The 19453-nt window shown below is 39.8% G+C and overlaps 1 protein-coding gene across 2 annotated transcripts; it reads right to left on the reverse strand.

Annotated features, from left to right (window-relative positions):
• Nucleotides 1-261: 261 nt before the first annotated feature.
• Nucleotides 262-14357, reverse strand: LOC148016155 (3-dehydrosphinganine reductase TSC10A-like). 2 transcript variants are annotated; one of them, XM_087664380.1, is made up of 4 exons: nucleotides 13711-14356; nucleotides 1162-1309; nucleotides 757-1048; nucleotides 262-493 (listed from the first exon to the last, which is right to left on the reverse strand). In XM_087664380.1, exons 1-4 carry the CDS (start codon nucleotides 14239-14241, stop codon nucleotides 484-486), a joined length of 981 nt encoding a protein of 326 aa, XP_087520506.1. In that variant the 5' UTR covers nucleotides 14242-14356; the 3' UTR covers nucleotides 262-483. The 2 variants fall into 2 exon arrangements, with proteins under 2 accessions (XP_087520506.1, XP_087520507.1); XM_087664381.1 differs by lacking the exon at nucleotides 262-493 and having other exon boundaries at nucleotides 753-1048; nucleotides 13711-14357.
• Between the last annotated feature and the right edge of the window lie 5096 nt (nucleotides 14358-19453).

The following is a 19453-nucleotide window of genomic DNA, read 5'->3' on the forward strand; positions in this document are numbered from 1 at the left end:
CCACTATTTCATTAGGTCAATTGAGTGCTATTTTGAAGCCTACACTTCAAGTGCTCTTCTACTCACATATCCAACACAATAATTAGCTTCACCATTTCTTGAGGAAATCTCTAGGCATTTGTTACCCGGTTAAGTTCCTATTTGCAAAAATGTTACCGTTTGCTGTGTTTTGGCTTGGCCGCGTTTTGGATTGGGATAATTTGCAAAAATCTTATAATTTACAATATTTCAGTTGAGAAATCAAGAAGCGTGCCAAATAACTTTGAAACAATCACATGCAATTAGCTTCACCATCACTAAAACTGGCATGGTTAACACATCCAACACAGCAATTAGCTTCACCACCACATGGAATAAATTGCTGAGAAGAAGCATCTCCAGAAATCAAGGAGGAACTGAACATTGCAAGTTGCTATTTCGTGGAGAAAATGCTTGTCAACTTTTTCAAATTAAAAAGGTCCAAAAGCTCGTGGAGTTCTGCACCTACTTGACTCTGAAGCAGCCCAACCACATAAAACAAGAAGAGAAAATCATATTAGTACAATCATCCTGCTAAACAATCTAATATTACAAGAAGGTGCTGCTTTGACTACACACTATTAACATTGGTGAGGGAAAGCAGGTGGAAAAGCAGATTAAGCTCTAAAAGTATCATTTCATACACAACATTCTTATACACCGACAGCTAGATTACTATAATGGTTTTTCAATTAGAGTGGTTTCATCATTAAAAGAAATTTCAGCCATGGGACTTACTTGTTTTGGTTCTTATGCCACTTTGACAAAATGTGGTACCAGTTCCATGTCACACAAAGTGCAACTATCCGCATCAACCCTGACAGCATAACTTCTGCAAATGCATGTAGTACAGACGGTTGAGGAGACATCCCTGCCGTTGCAATGCATAGCATGGACCCATCAAAGTTGCAAGGAATGGAAAACTGCCCTTGCTTGATGCCATTCAATGCCTTCCTTGCAACATCTATAGCACTCATGACACTAGAGGAATCTGAAAGCAACTTTGTGATTTCTGGTTTTGAAGCATTCTCTATCCAAACAAAGTCATGAGTGAATCATGTAAGTCCTTGGGAGAAAACCGTTGTTGCTCCCAATCAACCAAAAGATGTATCCACTTAAATGCTTTTAAATGGGACAGATTACCTTTCTCAAATCCTGGTGTGATTGTGTCAGGTGGATAGATGACTGAAACTCGAATATTGTAGCAAAGGACTTCCTGCTGTAAAGCCTCCGCAGTTCCTCGAAGACCAAACTTGCTTGCAGAATAAGCTGTATAGCCATATAAACCCACCTGCATTAAAGTGAGTGATTAAAGGTTATTATTTTTTTGGATAACCATGTAATAGTGTCTAAAACAATGAATCAAAAATGCTCAGTTTACACCTTTTATGTGACGACAGGTAAATAATACTTATAAGTTTCATACAGTTTCATATGCTTCCAATGCTTCTATAATCTATTTCACAGCTGAATTAGCTTACCCAATTGATCCAGTATGTCACTGTGCCCTACGTGCCTTCTTTGTGCACAATCACAGTAATACTTTTTGTAGAGAAACACAAACTTGCATTAAACTATAGGCTTCATAAGAGTACCATGGAATGTATGCTCATCCTATTTATTACTGGCGTTAAAATTGGGACTACACATCAGCAAGACTACCTATACCTAGACTTGAAATCTCATACTTGAACAAAACTCAGGACTTTTGTCTCATTTTAGGCTGGATTTTTGGATCAAAAGTTACAGTTGCAAGATGGATGTGATCAGGCACATTTGGAGTTCAATATGTACAATTCCATCGGATTTTTTGCCTCTAGTTTTCATGTATTTATATTTGGCTTAGTCACTTCAGCTAGGCACTCATGTACTCACTGTTGATCAAGGTCTACGTATAACTGATTTGGTATCAACCCTCTCTCTCAACTTGGTCTTCCTTCCCTATGTATGTGCATGGGGGTTCAACCTGCATCCACTCAAGACTTGCAGATTTGTGATCCCTGCCATGTGGGCGACGGGTTAGATCAAAGGGCAACGGGTTAGATCAAAGTACTGTAAGCAACTATCCCCACTAGAATATTGTCCCAAACCAACATCATCCATCGAACTACCAACTATGTCAAAATCCTCTACAATACTCCTTTGGAAAAATCGCCTACATGTGGCTCATCCGTGATATCTTTTGAGAATTCATGAAATGGTGGATTGAACTTGCATAAGGTTTCATGCGGAACAAGTGAGAGTTAAAAAATCAAGAGCTACAAGCAAATTAAATAACCATCAAAATAATTTTGAGCTTGAACCCTTCAGCCTAAACCCATGTGGTGGATGAATGATGGCATGCATTCTCTAAAGATTGTCAAGCCAAAGACACACGGAGAGATCCCCATGATTAACCCTTGTTCTCTCCGTTTTCAACATCTACTATCAGTCCCTGCACATGCCTCCACATCGCTGCACTTTGACATGGTATAACAGCAGTGTTAGGGGCTGATTATGTATGGAGAGACTTGAAGAGGAAGATTCGGCATGACACAAAGGCCGTGTTTTCAGCATTTGGGTGCAAGCAAGAGTGTTGCGCATCAACACACGACTAGAGTGAGCGAAGCTACGTGCAACCAGAGACTTGTTTGCTGTTTTTTGTGTAGGAACAATTGTCAAGGCGTAAAAGAAGCTATGTTTTGAGCTAAAGCATCATGTAAAGAAATAGGTTCCTCATTGCACACAATAGCTACAAGTACCTATGCAACCAAGTTACCCTGTGCATGGCAAGTGGCTGCTCTAGTCCTATCAGGAAGCGTAACGGACTGTTTGCTGTCCCATAATCTATCCAACATCCATCTAGGGACTGTTTTAGGTACCTGAATAGCAGCCCTCTCATCGGCCACTTCATCATTAGCAATGCCCTAATCAATGGGCTGAAAATTAGGCTATTGTTCAGCATGTAAACCCTCAATAGGTTGCTGAAATTGACCAAAATCGGGTGCTGAAATTGACCAAAATAGGTTGCTCAAATTGACCAAAATCGGGTGTACTGTGCTGAAACAATGGTAGCAAACTGTTAAACGTATCCATTGTTGGAAATGGAGGAAGAGAGAGAGCGAGTAAGAAAGTGAAGACAAGGCAAAGAGCAAGGGTCGTAATTCTACACTCAAAAGATGCAAGTACTTGAATGATAGAATGAAAGTATAATAGGTCTTAAGTAAGGCAGGCTATCCGTAACTCTAACTGGAGTTAATTTAACTTTAGACTCTTGTGTCACTACTTTTAAAGTTCTAAACACACTATACTTTGACACTTTAATAAGTGTCTACACCACACAACTTACATGGGGCACTCCCCAAAATTGGCAAATTCTAACATCCCCTTGCAATGCCAATGCAATGAGATACAAGGATCATCAATCACCAAAGGGTAACAAGTTCAAGGACTTGTGGAAATCCTGAATCTTTTGACATGATAAAGCCATGGTGATTATATTTGCAACATGTTCCTATGTGTCTATACTTTGACACTTTAATAAGTGTCTACACCACACAACTTACATGGGGCACCCCCCCAAATTGGCAAATTCTAACATCCCCTTGCAATGCCAATGCGATGAGATACAAGGATCATCAATCACCAAAGGGTAACAAGTTCAAGGACTTGTGAAAATCCTCAATCTTCTGACGTGATAAAGCCATGGTGATTATATTTGCAACATGTTCCTATGTGGAAACATACATCAAGCTAATCTCTCCTGCATAAGATCTCTCTATGACATGATGGTAGTGAATTTCAATGTGTTTCATGCAAGCATGAAACACAAGATTTCATGCTACTGCAATAGTACTAATTGTCCAAGAGAATGGGTATAGAATCCTTCAACAAAACCTACAGATCAACTAGCAATCTACGCAACCATACACATTCAATTATTGCTATAAAGGCTGCCCTATACTCAGCCTCACGAGATGAGATAACCACTATAGATTTCTCTTACTAAGCCATAAAATACATGGACAGTCCAAAAAGAAAAAATATCCACTAGTAGACTGTCAAGTGTTTAAGTCTCTAGCCCAATCTGAATCGCTATAAGTGTGTAGCTGCAAGTCTCTTCCCCCCCTCCCTCCCCACCTCTCCGGCCACATAGGGGCAATGCTTGCTCACCTAAGATACTACAAACTGTATGTCAAACGTATGTTGCAAAAATAAATAAGACAACCAACAACCTATGTGTAGATTGCAACATCATGCATCTCACTACCATCATGCATGGACAGTTTCATCCCTAGCTCCATCAAAGTGCTCATATGTTGGACTAAGAGGGGCACAACTAAGAGAGATGGAGATCGAGCAAGAGTGAGCGTGTGTGACGGCTAAAGAGAGTGTGAGCAGAGTGAAAGTACGAGTCGATTAGAGTGTACTAACAATATGTGTTGGTACACAAAGAATAAAATGTATTTATACTTAGGAAACGTAAAGGGTATGTTCACATGTACAATGTGCGTGTACTATACACGGAGGTTACCGGGCCTTTATCCCAACAACCTTCCACTTAAAGGTCCGATATAAACCTCTAGCTAACCAACTCCCACTAGTCGAATGCAATGCTTGTGCTAAGCTTTGCTTAGACTTTTAGTGAGAACATCTGTAGGATTATCTTGTGTTTTAATCTTGGTCAATGGGATTTGACCATCTTCCAGAATCTGTCTGATAAAGTGATATCGCACATCCATATGCTTTGTGCGTGAATGATACATGGTATTCTTAGCCAGATACACAGCACGCTGGCTATCACATCCCAAAACTGCAATACCCATAGACATGCCAAGATCATCTGCAAGTCTGCTCAACCATATAGCTTCCTTAGAAGCCTCAGTAGCTAATATGTATTCAGCTTCAGTGATACTCGGTGCAACAATGTTCTGCAACCTTGAACACCAAGAAACAGCTCCACCAGCTACTGTAAAGACATACCCGTTGGTGGACCTACAAGTGTCCAAGTCACCTGCCATGTCTGCATCACAATAACCCTGCAAACTAAGTGTACCCTGCCCAAAGCAAATACTTTTTCTCTGTGTACCCTTAAGATATCGAAGAATACACTTGACAGCCTCCCAATGTGCTTTGCTAGGATTTGACATAAACCTGCTAACAACTCCCACTGCATGAGTAATGTCTGGACGAGTAGCACCCATAGCATACATAAGAGAGCCACAAGCTGATGCATAAGAAACACCCTTCATAGCATTTGCTTCCACGTCATCTTTCGGGCTGTTGGCTTTGCTAAGCTTGAGATAAGGAGGTAAGGGTATCCCAAAAGGCTTAGCTTCAACCATGTTAAATCTGTCCAGTACCTTTCCAATGTACTTTTCTTGAGATAAAGACAGCAATTTCTGCATTCTATCTCTATGAATCCTCATGCCCAAAATATGCTCTGCATTCCCCAAATCTTTCATGGAGAAAGCTGATTTCCGATGATTTTTGAGAGCATCCAAGATAGTCTTTCTTTTCCTAGCTAGTAACATATCATCCACATACAAAACAAGTATTATGGGGCTGCCATCTGTATCCTTTTCATGTACAAGCAATAATTTGCATGGCTGCGTGTAAACTCATGAGATAGCATAAAAATGTCAAACTTTTTGTACCACTGCCCTGGTGCTTGCTTTAACCCATATAGGCTGTGTTTTAGTTTACACACCATCTGCTCTTTTCCAGGAACTACAAAGCCCTCAGGCTATTTCATGTAGATTTTCTCATCGATGTCACCATGCAAGAAAGCTATTTTTACATCCATTTGATACAGCTCTAAATCCAAAACAGTAGTAAGAGCAAAAAGCACACATAAAGTGGTCATCTTCACAACACATGAGAAGACCTCTTGGAAGTCAATCCCTTCCTTTTGTGCATACCCTTTGGCAACTAGCCTTGCCTTGTACTTGGGTTTCCTGTCAACTATCTTGACTTTGTACACCCATTTGTTTGGAAGTGGCTTCCTTCCCTTCGATAGTGACACAAGATCCCAATTATCAATTACATATAGAGATTTAATCTCTTCATGCATAGCTAGCTCCCAGATACTGCTGAACTCACATGACTTGGCCTCTTTGTATGTAAGAGGCTCACCCTCGTCACTAAGCATCACATAATGTAAGGAGGGGTCACACCTATGTGATTGCCTTATTACGCGTGTAGACTTGCGTACCTAATGATCAACATTTTCAGGAATTGGGTCCACATCTAGAGGTATATTATTTTCAGCATTTATTGGCTGCTGTAAGCCATTTTCAACATGTTGTTCATGCTGTACAACACCTTCATTTTCATTTCCAGCACTTGCATTTTCATAATCACAAGTCTATCTTGCTATCCATGACCTCCTTGTGCTTCTACTTGGTATCCATCATCATCTAGTTCAAAAATAACCGGCTAATCATCAGTTTCAGTCTGTGATACACCACCATGATGCCCATTTTCTGAAGTAATGGGTGGCTGCAAACTCTGAAACTTCACATTTTTCATATCTTCATTAGAGGCTAAAGCGCCTTTCAACAATTATGCCTCATTAAACACAATATTACGACTATGAATAATTTTCTTGGACTGAGGTAACCACACTTTGTAGCCAAATTCACCCTCATTACCATAGCCCATGAAAATGCCTTTGGTGGATTTTGGGTCGAGTTTGTTCCTCAGCTCATCCCTAATATGTACAAAAGCATCAAACCCAAATATGCGTAAATGGTCATATAAGGCCAATTTGCCAGACCAAACCTCCTCAGGGATGCCATTATTTAAGGATCTATTTGGAGAGTGGTTGCAAATGTGAACCGCGGTTTTGAGTGCCTCTCCCCAAAATGCAAGAAGGGAGATTAGCAGTGGACAGCATGCACCGCACTCTTTCACATAAAGTCTTGTTATATCTTTCCACCACCACATTTGAAGAAGGATTGTAAGGGATTGTAAGCTCCCTCTTAATACCATGCAAGTCACAAAAGGACTTAATTCAATCAATGTGAACTCACCCCCATTATCAGTTCTCAAGGATTTCAGCTTTCTACCTGTCTGAGTGGTCACAAATGCATAAAAAGTTTTAAAAACAGCAAACACTTCACTTTTCTTTTTCAACAAGTACATCCGAATCTTCTTGGAACAGTTGTCTATAAAGAAGACAAAATATGCAGCACCACCCAACGATTTCACGAGCATACTACATACATCAAAATGCACTACATACAAGACATTGGACTTACGAGAGACACCAGAGTAAAAGGAATTTTTAATTTGCTTTCCAAACTGACACTCCTTATAAAAGTCATGTTTAGAGCCTTTTCCATGAACCCTCTTCAAAGAGGCAAGGACATCAAGTCCTTTTTGGCTCATATGGCCTAATCTCTTATGCCATAACTCCAAGTGGCTGCAAATTTCAGCAACTATAAGAAACTTGTCATTTAAGGCTTTGCAATGCAAACAATACAAAGTGCTCTTCTTGGTTCCTTTTGCAATCAGCATGGACCCCTTTTTCACTTTCCACCAACCACCACCAAACAGTGTGGTGTAGCCATGCAAGTCAAGCTAACCAACAGATAGTAAACTCTTTTTAATGCCAGCTAACATCTTTTAGCACAAGCTCTTAACCATTGTCTAAAGACAAGTGTACTGTGTTAATCCCATCAATACTGCAAGCATGGTTATTTCCAAGATACACCTTTCCATAAATGCCTGCATTGAACATACCAAAACACTCCAAGCAAGGAGTCACATGGAAAGAGGCACCAAAGTCTACAATCCAAATCTGAGTGACACCATCATCAACTCACAAGAGTACATCAATCCATCAACATGAAAAGAGGCACCAAAGTCTACAATCCAAGTCTGAGTGACACCATCATCAACTCACAAGAGTACATCAATCCATCAACCTTGGTAATCTGCATATCCTGCAAGTGCATACAAGGGCATCACAATCAGCTACGCATAATACCATATAATTGGTCAATGATTTTGTGATCAAATTATTAAAGGCATTTCTATGTGTTTCAAGTCTTCATATCTCTAGATGCTAAGTGTTGATTGTGTGTGTGTGTGTGTGTGTGACCTCTCTCTCTCTCTCTCTCTCTCTCTCTCTCTCTCTCTCTCATATATATATATATATATATGTGTGTGTGTGTGTGTGTGTGTGTGTGTGTGTCATTCCCTCAGTTCCTGTTCCCTAACTTTGGGCGTTTCCCCTGTTCCAAGGGGTTCCGTTCCCCATTCCTGGTAACTATGTTAGCAAATCTTTTGGGTCTCTCCAAGATTGTATCTAATGGAAGGATCCCTAAATCTTGCATAGTACGCTAGTCCCAATAAGGTAACGCATCCACAGAAGGGGGCCCAAGAGTCAAAGACTCTATTGGCAAGTCAAGAGTGAGTAAAAGACCAAGCTCAAACAGCACAATCTCAAAAAGTGCAAGCTGAGAGATAGGCTCAAAGGAATTGGTCGATACAGTGGACTACACAATGTCCCTCTCATCAAAGACAACATCTCTTGTAATGATACAGCTTGTATTATGTATATTCACGTTTCGGCATTGTCTTCTTGTTCTCGACATCAACATCCCTTCCATATTGTACTTAGCCTTTGCATCGCATAATCATCATCATCTTTGTAAAAATATGCTTGGGCAAGTGAAAATTTTCCCCCACAAGGGACACTATCCAAGTGGCACCTTATTGCATGAGCATTCTTATTTGCATCATGTAGCATTACTCTATGCATCTCATTGCGCACAGCACCCATAAGCACCTTGCTCACTTCAAATCCTGAGTAGTCTCCACCTATGGTTTAGTCACCTACATACCTCTTCACCATTACTTCATTATCAACACCCTTGTGGGCGGTTGAATAGTTTCCCTATTGACAAGCATGTGAGCTAACCATTCCTTTTCCATTGGACACATACTAAAGAAAATTTGACGATTTTTAAAAAAATCAAAAGAAAAGAAGAATAAAAGTCCATAAAAAATACTTGGGCTCCTAAGGAAAGAAAACTATCACTTCTATAGTCTTGGTAGATTCTTGGGCAGCCGACGAGCACCCATTGACTAATCCCCTTGCTACTTTGGGATGGGAACTCTCGGGGTAAAATAGAGGTACTTTCTAATTGCCTCTGTAGCCTTGGTAGGCCATTAGGCAGCTGATGTGCATCCTTTGTCCAATGCCCTAGCTACTTTGAGACCAAGCTAAGCTTTGCAGTCCCTCTTGGCTAGAGTTTTTGAGTTGAGAGGGGATGTTAGGCAACAAATGATTATTCCATGCATGAGGCAATGTGGTTGGATGATCTTGATTCAAGTTGACCTTTGAAAACAACCGCACCGCTAATGGGGGAAATATAATGAACCTAGGCACCGCTCACATTAAGGTCGTCATTAATCCACCAACACAAGGGATGGGTAGCATGGTCACCTAGCAAGCAAACAATAGAAGTGTTGATGTTAGCAATTGCCATATGGCAAACTGGTCAACAGCAATCTACTAGCAAGGCAAACATGTGGCAATGCAGCAAGTTGAACTAATGCTAGGCAAATACCATCTTCCCTTTGTTAAAAGACAGGCATAGGAACCCACTATAAGCAAGGAAGTATAAGGGCAGATGAGTGTGAATAGTTCTAAGGGCAGGGAAAACCCTAACCCTAGCTTGGCAAAGGCTATATAAACATCCTATGGGTCACTATCATATGTGGGAGAGTGTACCCAAGTTGTACTCTAAGCAACTTAGTAAGCAAGATTTTGTTCTTGTACTTTGAGCTCGCTTCTCCCTCTTGTGCACACATTCCAATGCTGCAACTCTGATTTCCAACATGGTATCAGAGCCTCCTCTGATCCCCTCAGCTTCCTATACCCTCAGCTACCACTAAGTGCACATGAGCTATCATCTCCTTCATCTTATCCTTCTTTTCTCCATAGTTGCCTGCAACCTACCTCCATTAGAGGACTTGGGGAGGACAAAGGAGGCCATATCAGCTCTTGGTTCCTTCTGAGGAACTCTTCCACATCTCAAGGCGCAGCTGCCTATCACCATAGACCGTGGAATAAGACGCGCAAAAGGATGGCATTACGTTCTAAGTCAGAACGGCACAGTTCTGGGCAGGCGACTACCTCATGTTGAAACACGGGTTGTAGGAGGTGCATTAATGGTGGCTACCATAGGGCTTTTTTAGCCCCCCTAGTGGGCCATCTACCCCTAAGAGGGCTCTGAGAAATTCAACCTCTGTTGGCTGCTACAAGCCAAACCCTAACTATGTGTTTTGTGGTAGCCATAGCCAGCAAGCTCTAAGCTTGACATTTTGTCATTTTTTCACTCTGAGCTTCATTAACAGTGATTCTAATCACTGAAGCATAATCTCTGAAGCTTATTCCAGATTCAAAAGCTCTTGGACATGCTCAATGGACATTGGGAAGCCGACTTCCAACCGGGTTCCATTCAAGTACTTCACTAAGCTTGACATTAGTGTTTCTAAACACTAATCATGAATCATCTAATCATTTGCTTGCTAGGCATTCACTAAAATCTAGTGAGTTTTTTTATTTCTCTTCGTATATTGTTGTAAGGTTATGTGTACAATTATAAACACATAGACCATCATACACTAGAAGTGTATTGCCTACCGTGAGTGACTTTGTTTCAAGTACATTGGTCAATGAAATCAAAAGGATTGAGTGTCATTGTACTCTCCTCGGAATCATCAACAACAAGCATTGAGATCATAGACCAACCTTGTTCAACCCAAGCTTCATCTACTAAGCCATACCACAAGAAGGAGCCTTAAGTCCAGTCTAGGTTTGCTTCATTAAAACCTAAAAAGACTATTAAACCTCGGAAGAAGTTTGCACATAAGAAATGACCACCACAGTCATACTTTGAAATATTACATTTATATGATTTTCAGTCTTTCTCTTCATTACAACTTTGATTTCAAATTGTCTAATTTGCTTCCGCATTCAGTGGAAAATTTGTAAGGGACTAAACACTGCCCTTGTCCTAACAAGTGGTAAGACCTTTCCAATGACCACAACATATGCTGATGTCCATCCTCAAATTCGAAAGTTTGATGGCAAAGATTTCCACCCATGGCAGGTACTTATAAAATACAAAATGATGGAGAGAAGGTATTGGCCTCTCATTCAAGGCAGTAGAGCTGTAAACTCTGCAAATCTAGTTGATATAGAGGATGACCAATGTGCTCAAGCAATTATAATGTTACGCTTAGATAAATCCCTGATTCATCATGTTGATCAACTAAACATTGCGAAAGAAATATGGGATGAGCTTGAAAAGCTCTATGGAGCCACTAGTAAAAATACTAAAATCTTCCTTAAAATTGAATTCTTTAGCTTGGAATATCGATCAGGAGAAGATTTGGGAAAATTCATCTCCCATATGAAGGGACTTATGGCACAGCTTGCCTCTGTACAAGCTCCAATACATGAAGAAGATGCTATTGCTATTCTCCTAAAAGCTGTAAAACAGGTGTTTCCTACTCTTGTAACCACTCTCACTAACATTCGAGATCCTATATTGGCAAGTACCATTCAATCCTGTTTGGATGAAGAAAAGAGGAACCACAAAGAAAGCAGCAACAGTCAAGCAACTTCAACTTCCCGTGATCAAGTATTGGTACATACAGCTCTCACTAGATGTTCTTTCTGTAAGAAAAAATGACATCTTGTAAACAACTGCTGGAAGAAGTATCCTGAGAAGATGAAATGTAACAAATGCAAGAAGACAGGGTATATCACTAGTAAATGTCCCAACACTCCTAATATACCCAAAGAATTGGCGGCCAACTATGCCTCCAATCCATCTGAAGATCGACTGTTTTGACTCTTTAAATCATATACCTAAAACAACCTTGTAAGCCAGATTTATAAAGACATCCCAAGAAGGGGGGGAACCTCTTACATGCTTTGTAATCCAATGCCACCTTGGCATTGAGGGGGGGTGTTAGAAGACAGACATAGGAACCCACTATAAGCAAGGGAGTATAAGGACAGATGAGTGTGAATAGCCCTAGGGGCAAGGAAAACCCTAACCCTAGCTTGGCAAAGGCTATATAAACAGCCTATAGGTCACTATCATGTGTAGAAGAGTATATCCAAGTTGTATTCTAAGCAACTTAGTAAGCAAGATTTTGTTCTTGTACTTTGAGCTCTCTTCTCCCTCTTGTGCACACATTCCAATGCTACAACTCTGATTTCCAACACCCTTGGCCAACACCAATCCGCTAGCAAGGCAAGCGTGTGACAATGTGACAAGTTGAACTAATGTTGGACAAGTATCATCTTCCCATGGCAAAGTCACAAAAAACTATTGTTTTCTAGCCTTTTCACTCAAAAACTCCATTTCCTATGAGTTTTCATCGTCATTTCCATTTCCCTGTTTTGTAATATTTGGCCCAAGTGTCATGCACAAGTTTCCATCGCTCAGTTTCTCACTACCTTTGGAAGTTATGTTAGTTGCTTCTCAAAGTTTTCAGCTTTGCATCATGAAGAGTGAACAAGTATACATGTTTCACAATTTTCAATCATTTTCTAGTTATTTCCTTTTCCTATTCTTTAGCCATTTCCATTGTGGTAGACTCCGCCATTGCCAATTGTTGTTTTGATTGCATGCGACTATGGCCCAACGGCCCATTTAAGGCAAAACACTACACAATCATAATGATCTTACTCTATTGACCAATGCCTTCTTTGGTAATCATCATCAACCACCATTAACAAAAATGCAAAGCCGAATGGCAAGCACATGGATCAAGGTGCACAAGCATGAGTGTTCATGACATTAGTTTTGTTGTCAGGTCTTTCCCTGTTGCTTTGTCATCTTGAGATGAGGTTGCCACTTAGGCAAGGCTTTCCCAATAGACCACTTCCAATAGGGTGACTAAGGCTATTTGGAGGCAATTTTCTTCGTCGTGAGCAATAAAGAAACCCTGCTTAAAATCAATTGGTGAAATATCAAAGTAGCACATAGCTGAATCAAGTTCTGTGAATGATTGCCATTGCAAATGATAGCAAATACTGCGAATGGATCTCCATCATATATATCCAGGCTTATCCAAGGTTCTAACAACTATAGCACAGGACAAGCATATGAAAATACATGGATCTAGGACATGGCTATGGAGATTGAAAGAGGAAGAGTGAGCTCATGAGGACATAGACATTAAGATTGACTTTCACACAAGTGCATTAGGTTCCAAGATTAAGACTTGGACTCATAAACAAAGTCTTGTGTGTTGATAATGACACAAATACTTTGTTGGAAGGACAAAAGTACTATGACATTGCATTAAAAAAGAGAGCAAGTATGATACTTTATAGGGATAGATTGGGCTACACTTTCTACCACTGAGCATATGGGATTTTGCATCCTGAGCCCACACTCCTTCGTACAAAGCAGCTAAGCTGGGTGTGATTGCCAATATCTCAACAAAGCATACATTTTTCACTCCAACGTAATTGTGTGTATGAATTTGAGGGACCTCGAAGGCAAATCATGCAACAATTACTATTAAACAGTCATTGAACAAGCGGGTACAGACTGGTGAAACTGGGAAACGGTCAATGAACAAGGGACATGTTCAATAAAAACAAAGCCTACACTGCTTCTCAAGACAACAAGGAAGTAAGGTCCAGAGACAATATGTAAAATTGTGATGTACCTGACCGGCCTGTGAAGACACGAGGGCAATGCAGGCAGGATAAGGATCTTCTGTTCGGTGCTTTAGAAGAGGCAGCAAAGCTTTGACAACATGCAAGGTACCTCTCAGATTGGTATCCAACACATGGTTCAAATCATCTACGGAGGAATCTTCCAGGGATTTGGGAACGGACACGCCATGGCTGCAGATCAAGATGTCAAGAGGCCCAATCTTGTCGGCGGTGGCCTTGAGGCTGTCGAAATTCTTCACATCCGCGCTGTAGACGCTCACTTGTTTGCCTGTATCCTTCTCTAGGGAGCGCTTCGCGTCCTGTAGGCGAGCGAGATCGCGAGCCATGATGGACACAGAGGCGCCTTCGAGGAGGGCGAGTTTGGCGAGCTCGAGGCCGATGCCGCTGGATCCACCTGTGATGAGGACATGGCGGCTGCGGAAGGGGATGCGCGTAGGGCGAGGATAGCACACGAAGGAGACGACGGTGAAGAGAGCTGCAAGCACTGCCAGAAGCACCAGCGAGGCTACAAGGAACACCATGGCCGATCGGTATGATAACTGCGGCAACTTTAATGTATAGATAGAGTGGGGCTCAGTGGGCTAATACCTCCATCCTCGAATCAACCCGGTTTCACCAGCTATATGAGAGGGGCAGCCCCAATTTGACCCACGGAGTCCAAATCATCAAGCTGCCATCTGCATGGAGCACTAGGGTAAAGGGGCCAATAAAGTAGCGCCATGGCCGATCGGTATGATAACTGTGGCAACTTTAATGTATAGATAGAGTGGGGCTCAGTGAGCTAATACCTCCATCCTCGAATCAACTCGGCTTCACCAACTATATGAGAGGGGCAACCCCAATTGACCCACGGAGTCCAAATCATCAAGCTTCATCTACATGGAGCAGTAGGGTAAAGGGGCCAATAAAGTAGCACCTTCCAAAAGGAAAATACACCCCACCCCAATTGAGTGATAATTTTACAAGAAAGATATGTCTTTTTTAGTCACTTAACAATATAATATGAATTTTTTAAAATTACAGATGAGCTTAACTTAAATCACTTAAGTCAAACAATTGAGCCATGTAAATTTTTTTATATTTTAAATTTTATAAAACCTAAAGCAATGCATCCTCGAGTGTTACTCGATTGGCCCCTCACTACCCCTCTTTTATGAACCTTTCGTTTGTAACTAAGGCTAGTTGATAAAAATATCAAATATCGTAATATAGAACTATTTAGAGTCTCACTCGATTGGCCCCTCACTGCCCTCTACAATGCAGGTGCGGCTTGTTTTCGAGCACCTTCTATAGATATGCATTGTAGAGGGCTAAAAATACAACCCTTTAGAACAAGCCGCACCTGCTGTTGCACACCTTGTGGAGGGATGTCCTTCCAATATTCTTGTCAAAAGGTAAAGAAACATCCTATATTTCTCCTTGCATTTGATGCATGTGGATTCGATCCTCACCTACTAGCAAGTCCAGATTTCTATAGTGACCCTTGCTTGAGTCAATCTCCAATATCCATGTTCATGGAAAGTTGTTGTTAGTGCACTCCAAAACTAAGATACCTCAGTTACTCAAGGAAGTCGTGTAAAAAGGGCTACCAGCTATTGGTTGATCATCATTCTCTCATTATGACTTCCAAGCTCCTCTCCTCATCATGTGAATGGCCAAGGGGATCCATGGAACTAGGCTTATGTACTGACTATAATAATGACTTCATAGTAGTGGACCCTCCCACACCAACTCACTTAACATGAAATAAGGCTCATTCAATGTGCAGGTCCAAAAGACTTACTAAAGTTGTTGTCTTTGTCATATTTATCAATACATGGGTAAGTTTCAATCACAATACTCTCTCAAAAGAGGGTACTATGTTTGTTAAAACTAGTCTTATTTAGTTGTTTTTTATCTTTTATTTGTTAGAAGCAATTGTCTTGAGCCTTTTTTTTTTTTGCAAGTGTGTTTTTTGCTTCTTTTATCTGCATTATTGTCTACGTAAATTTGTTCCGAGCTTCAAAGACAAGGGAGACAAGTTACTATGTTAGAACATAATGCAATGTAGTAGATGAACTCGAAATGACACTAACCTTGTTTTAGGCCGTTCTTATCGAAATAACATTGAAGATGTCATCATTAAAAAACAATGACTATAGTGTTTGTAATAATGTACTTATAGAAGAGATGTTGAGTTAAGGAAAATGGATAATAGGTGTAGAAATGGTGCAAAGTCAAGCACTGCTTATATCTTTTTTCTTATTATGTCCACTAGGTTGGACCTTCTTAGTATAGTCTTTTGGAGGACCATATTGAGGAGTTAGTCAAGTAGACATGTTCCATTGCATATATTCAATTATTTGCATCTCAAAGTCCTTGTTGTCTTGCACGAGGTTTTGTATTTGTTGGCGCATGACGAAGTAAGAGTCAATCATATTCTCCATTGACAATAACTCCATCTCTAATCATCAATTGGTGCAACAAGACACTTTAAAAGAAGGCTTTTATGTGTTGACCCAGATGATAATCAATGCATCACATAAGCTTATTTCATAGTGAAATGTTGTTTCCAAGCATGCTAGTGAGTGGGCCTAGATTGTTAGTGTGGCCAAGCTTGTCTACAATATAACATCCCTTGCACTTGTAGAACATATTTTTCTTGAGAGTAACAATCCTTGTGCATTACAAACCAACAGGGGAGCATGAAGACTACCTCAACTCAAGTGTACCAAGGATTCAAGATAATGGGAAACCTTGCTTTTCATAATGATGGATATTGGGAGGCAATCCAAAGAAACTCCATTGTTAAGATTTGGTTTTTCAATAATGTTGCATTAATGACCTTTAGCTTGGCAATGTCTAGGTCTTGTAACATCCTCCATGCAAATGTTTAAATGGTCCATTGACTCGACCTTCATTATATACTTTAGAAGATAGTGCAAGAAGAATGGGTTGGTCACTCCTTGGATGTTCATTTGTGTGCCCTACTGTAAGAGAAGCATGAAGTGGTACCACACAACATTTTGATCCTCGTAGCCTAGCTAATGCTACAATGATTTGAGTGGCATGGATGGGATTTGCTTAAAGCTAAGTCTAATGTGAAAACATGCATTTGCATTGTGTTGTGCTATGATGGCTACAACAAGCACCGTAGAGCTTGCGAATGACGAGTTCTTGAAGCTTGTCAACTTGCATGTCAATGCTTATAGTCATGTGGACACCAATGTCATTTGTTGTCACTCAACATTCTCCTTATTCACCCATACTATAACATGGACATGCAAGGACCCTTTGTCCTAGATATCATAGCACGTGAGGTGATGCTACACTTATGAAAGAACTTTCTTGCCTTGGAGTACATCAATGTCGAAGAACAGGTAGAAATAGATGTGCAATTTGCAACACAAGGTAGCCATTTTAGATATAATGAGGGTCGAATTCCTTCACAATTGATTGTTTGTACCTTGATCCACTTGGTTTTCTAATACCTTGTCTATGTGAACATCATGAAGTGTCCAATAAACCCCATGCATCCACCACATTAATCAATTCTTTCAAGACCTAGTGATGCCACAACGATATGCTTGGCCATAATACTTCTATTTATATTGGATGTCATTCCTTATCAAGTATTTGCTTGTAGCATTCATGTTTGCTCTCTTGTAGCTGTTGATGTCATGTTTGAGCATTGCAATGTTAGTGTTATTTGTGATCATAAAGTCTTACTTCAGTTGATATGATAATAAGGGGTGTGGTTTATATAGTGTGTACAATGAGAACTATGTGGATATTCACAACTTGATGTAGCCAATAAAGAACTAATGTCCATCTGTAATAGCCAAATGAAAGATGGTATAATTTTGGATCAAATACTAGCTTGCTTATCCATTGTGCCTAAATCTTGCTATATGATTCTCCAATAGAAGAATGTCTTGAGCTAGATGGAGTAGAACTCATAGGTGTCTTCTGAGTTATAAACATGATGCTTTGTTGACTTAGGTATATTATGAAGGATTGAATGGTCATTATGTGCCTTTGCCTTGCTTTTGAGATTTAACATCATATGCTTTGTTGCGTCAACGTATTATTTCTACAAGAGGCCCTTCAAGCAAAACACACACCCATGCCAGTCATGACTTTGCTTTGTCATTGTCATATACCTCTTCGAAATCAAATTGGCCTACAAGTTGTAAGTGAGAACATCTATAATTTTTGGATGCAACTCATTGCTCACTTGTGATGTTCGCCTAGCCACCATTGAAGATAACAAGCTTTGAATGAAATCAAGCATGTGAATAACAACATTTGCTACACAATCACCTTCATTGATGTATGATTGCATGCACTTCATCTAGCTTGCACATTGGACCATTGTACAACATTAAATAATAGCACAAAAGAAAGAGTTGCATGAGAGAAGTCCTTTTGCGTGAATATTCTTTATAAGAAAGGGTACACATAACAAATTTAGGACAAATCTCAATATTGTGGTTGAGTTTCTAAGCTTGGATAATCCAACTTCTTAACATCCATCAATGTTAAATGAGGACCTATCATGCATGCTTTGACACTCCTTAGGACCACTTATCACCCTAATAACAGTGAGTCCTTTTAGTAGGAGGTTTTGTTGGACATTCTCATGTTAACCTAAAAAGATATGGCTCCTCATTGTTTTAAAGAAAATTTGCTAATGTAAATTCAATTATACTACAATATATAGAAACTAGCATGTATTCAATGATGATATGGAAAGTTTTAATTGTTATGATGTTGAATGTTTCCATGCAATTGTGTAACATGATTGAGATACTAATTCAATGATAATTTTCTAACAAAATGGATCAACCTTTGATAAAGTTAGGTAAAGATAAGCAAAAACAATATATTGTTACATGACCACATGCCTTGACCCTACAAAAAGTAGGTCCTCAAAGTTTTAGAAATTGTAAACTTGAGATATAGTATTACATCATACATGAACACAATATTAGTGAGTTTGGGAATCTCCCAATTCCCATTTTTTGAATACTAAAAGGTGGCACCCGGATAACATGCCCATAAGTTTCTTAAAACCATATGATGTGACCTATCATTGGAAAGTGCTTGAAAAATAGAATCTATTGAGCTATAGAGTGCTTGATTTGGAGTTATAGTGTTCAAGTTATGGAAAATCCAAATATTTGACCACGTGTCCGAAACTTACGGAAAATTCCCATATTCCCTAATATGGTGTTCATGTGATGTGCTCATCTATAAAATGTGTGATGCAAAATGTATGGTGGAGAGATGGTACAAACCTCTTTTGTTGAGGTAAAAAACAAGCCATCCCTTTGTTACTCGATGTGCATGCCATTCTATGAAACACATCATAACAAGTAGTAATATATCACGAACTTAGCATTAGTGGTTTGGAGGAATCACACGCAAATCATGTCCTTGTTTTATAGACTAAGAAATACCTATGGAGCGATGATTGGGTTCTTCGCGAAAACTTTGAAGTCCCCAAGGTTATTAAAACACATAGAATATTATATCATCATCAATATTGATTACACAATTTATCAACATCAACTATAGCCACATGATCATCATTGCATTCAAATCATTATAAATGAGTTTCTTTTTGTAAGCAGAGCTGTAACATAAGCACAAAATTTATAATTATAAAACCTCCTTTTTTGAATGGAACCTTCAATATAAGAGACATCATCATATTTTGCATTAATCATTTCTTACTGTGGATCAAATTTA

Source organism: Lygodium microphyllum, chromosome 23, assembly GCF_053477565.2.
Source record: "Lygodium microphyllum isolate KBCC chromosome 23, Lygodium_microphyllum_v1.1.10, whole genome shotgun sequence".
Classification (NCBI taxonomy): domain Eukaryota; kingdom Viridiplantae; phylum Streptophyta; class Polypodiopsida; order Schizaeales; family Lygodiaceae; genus Lygodium; species Lygodium microphyllum.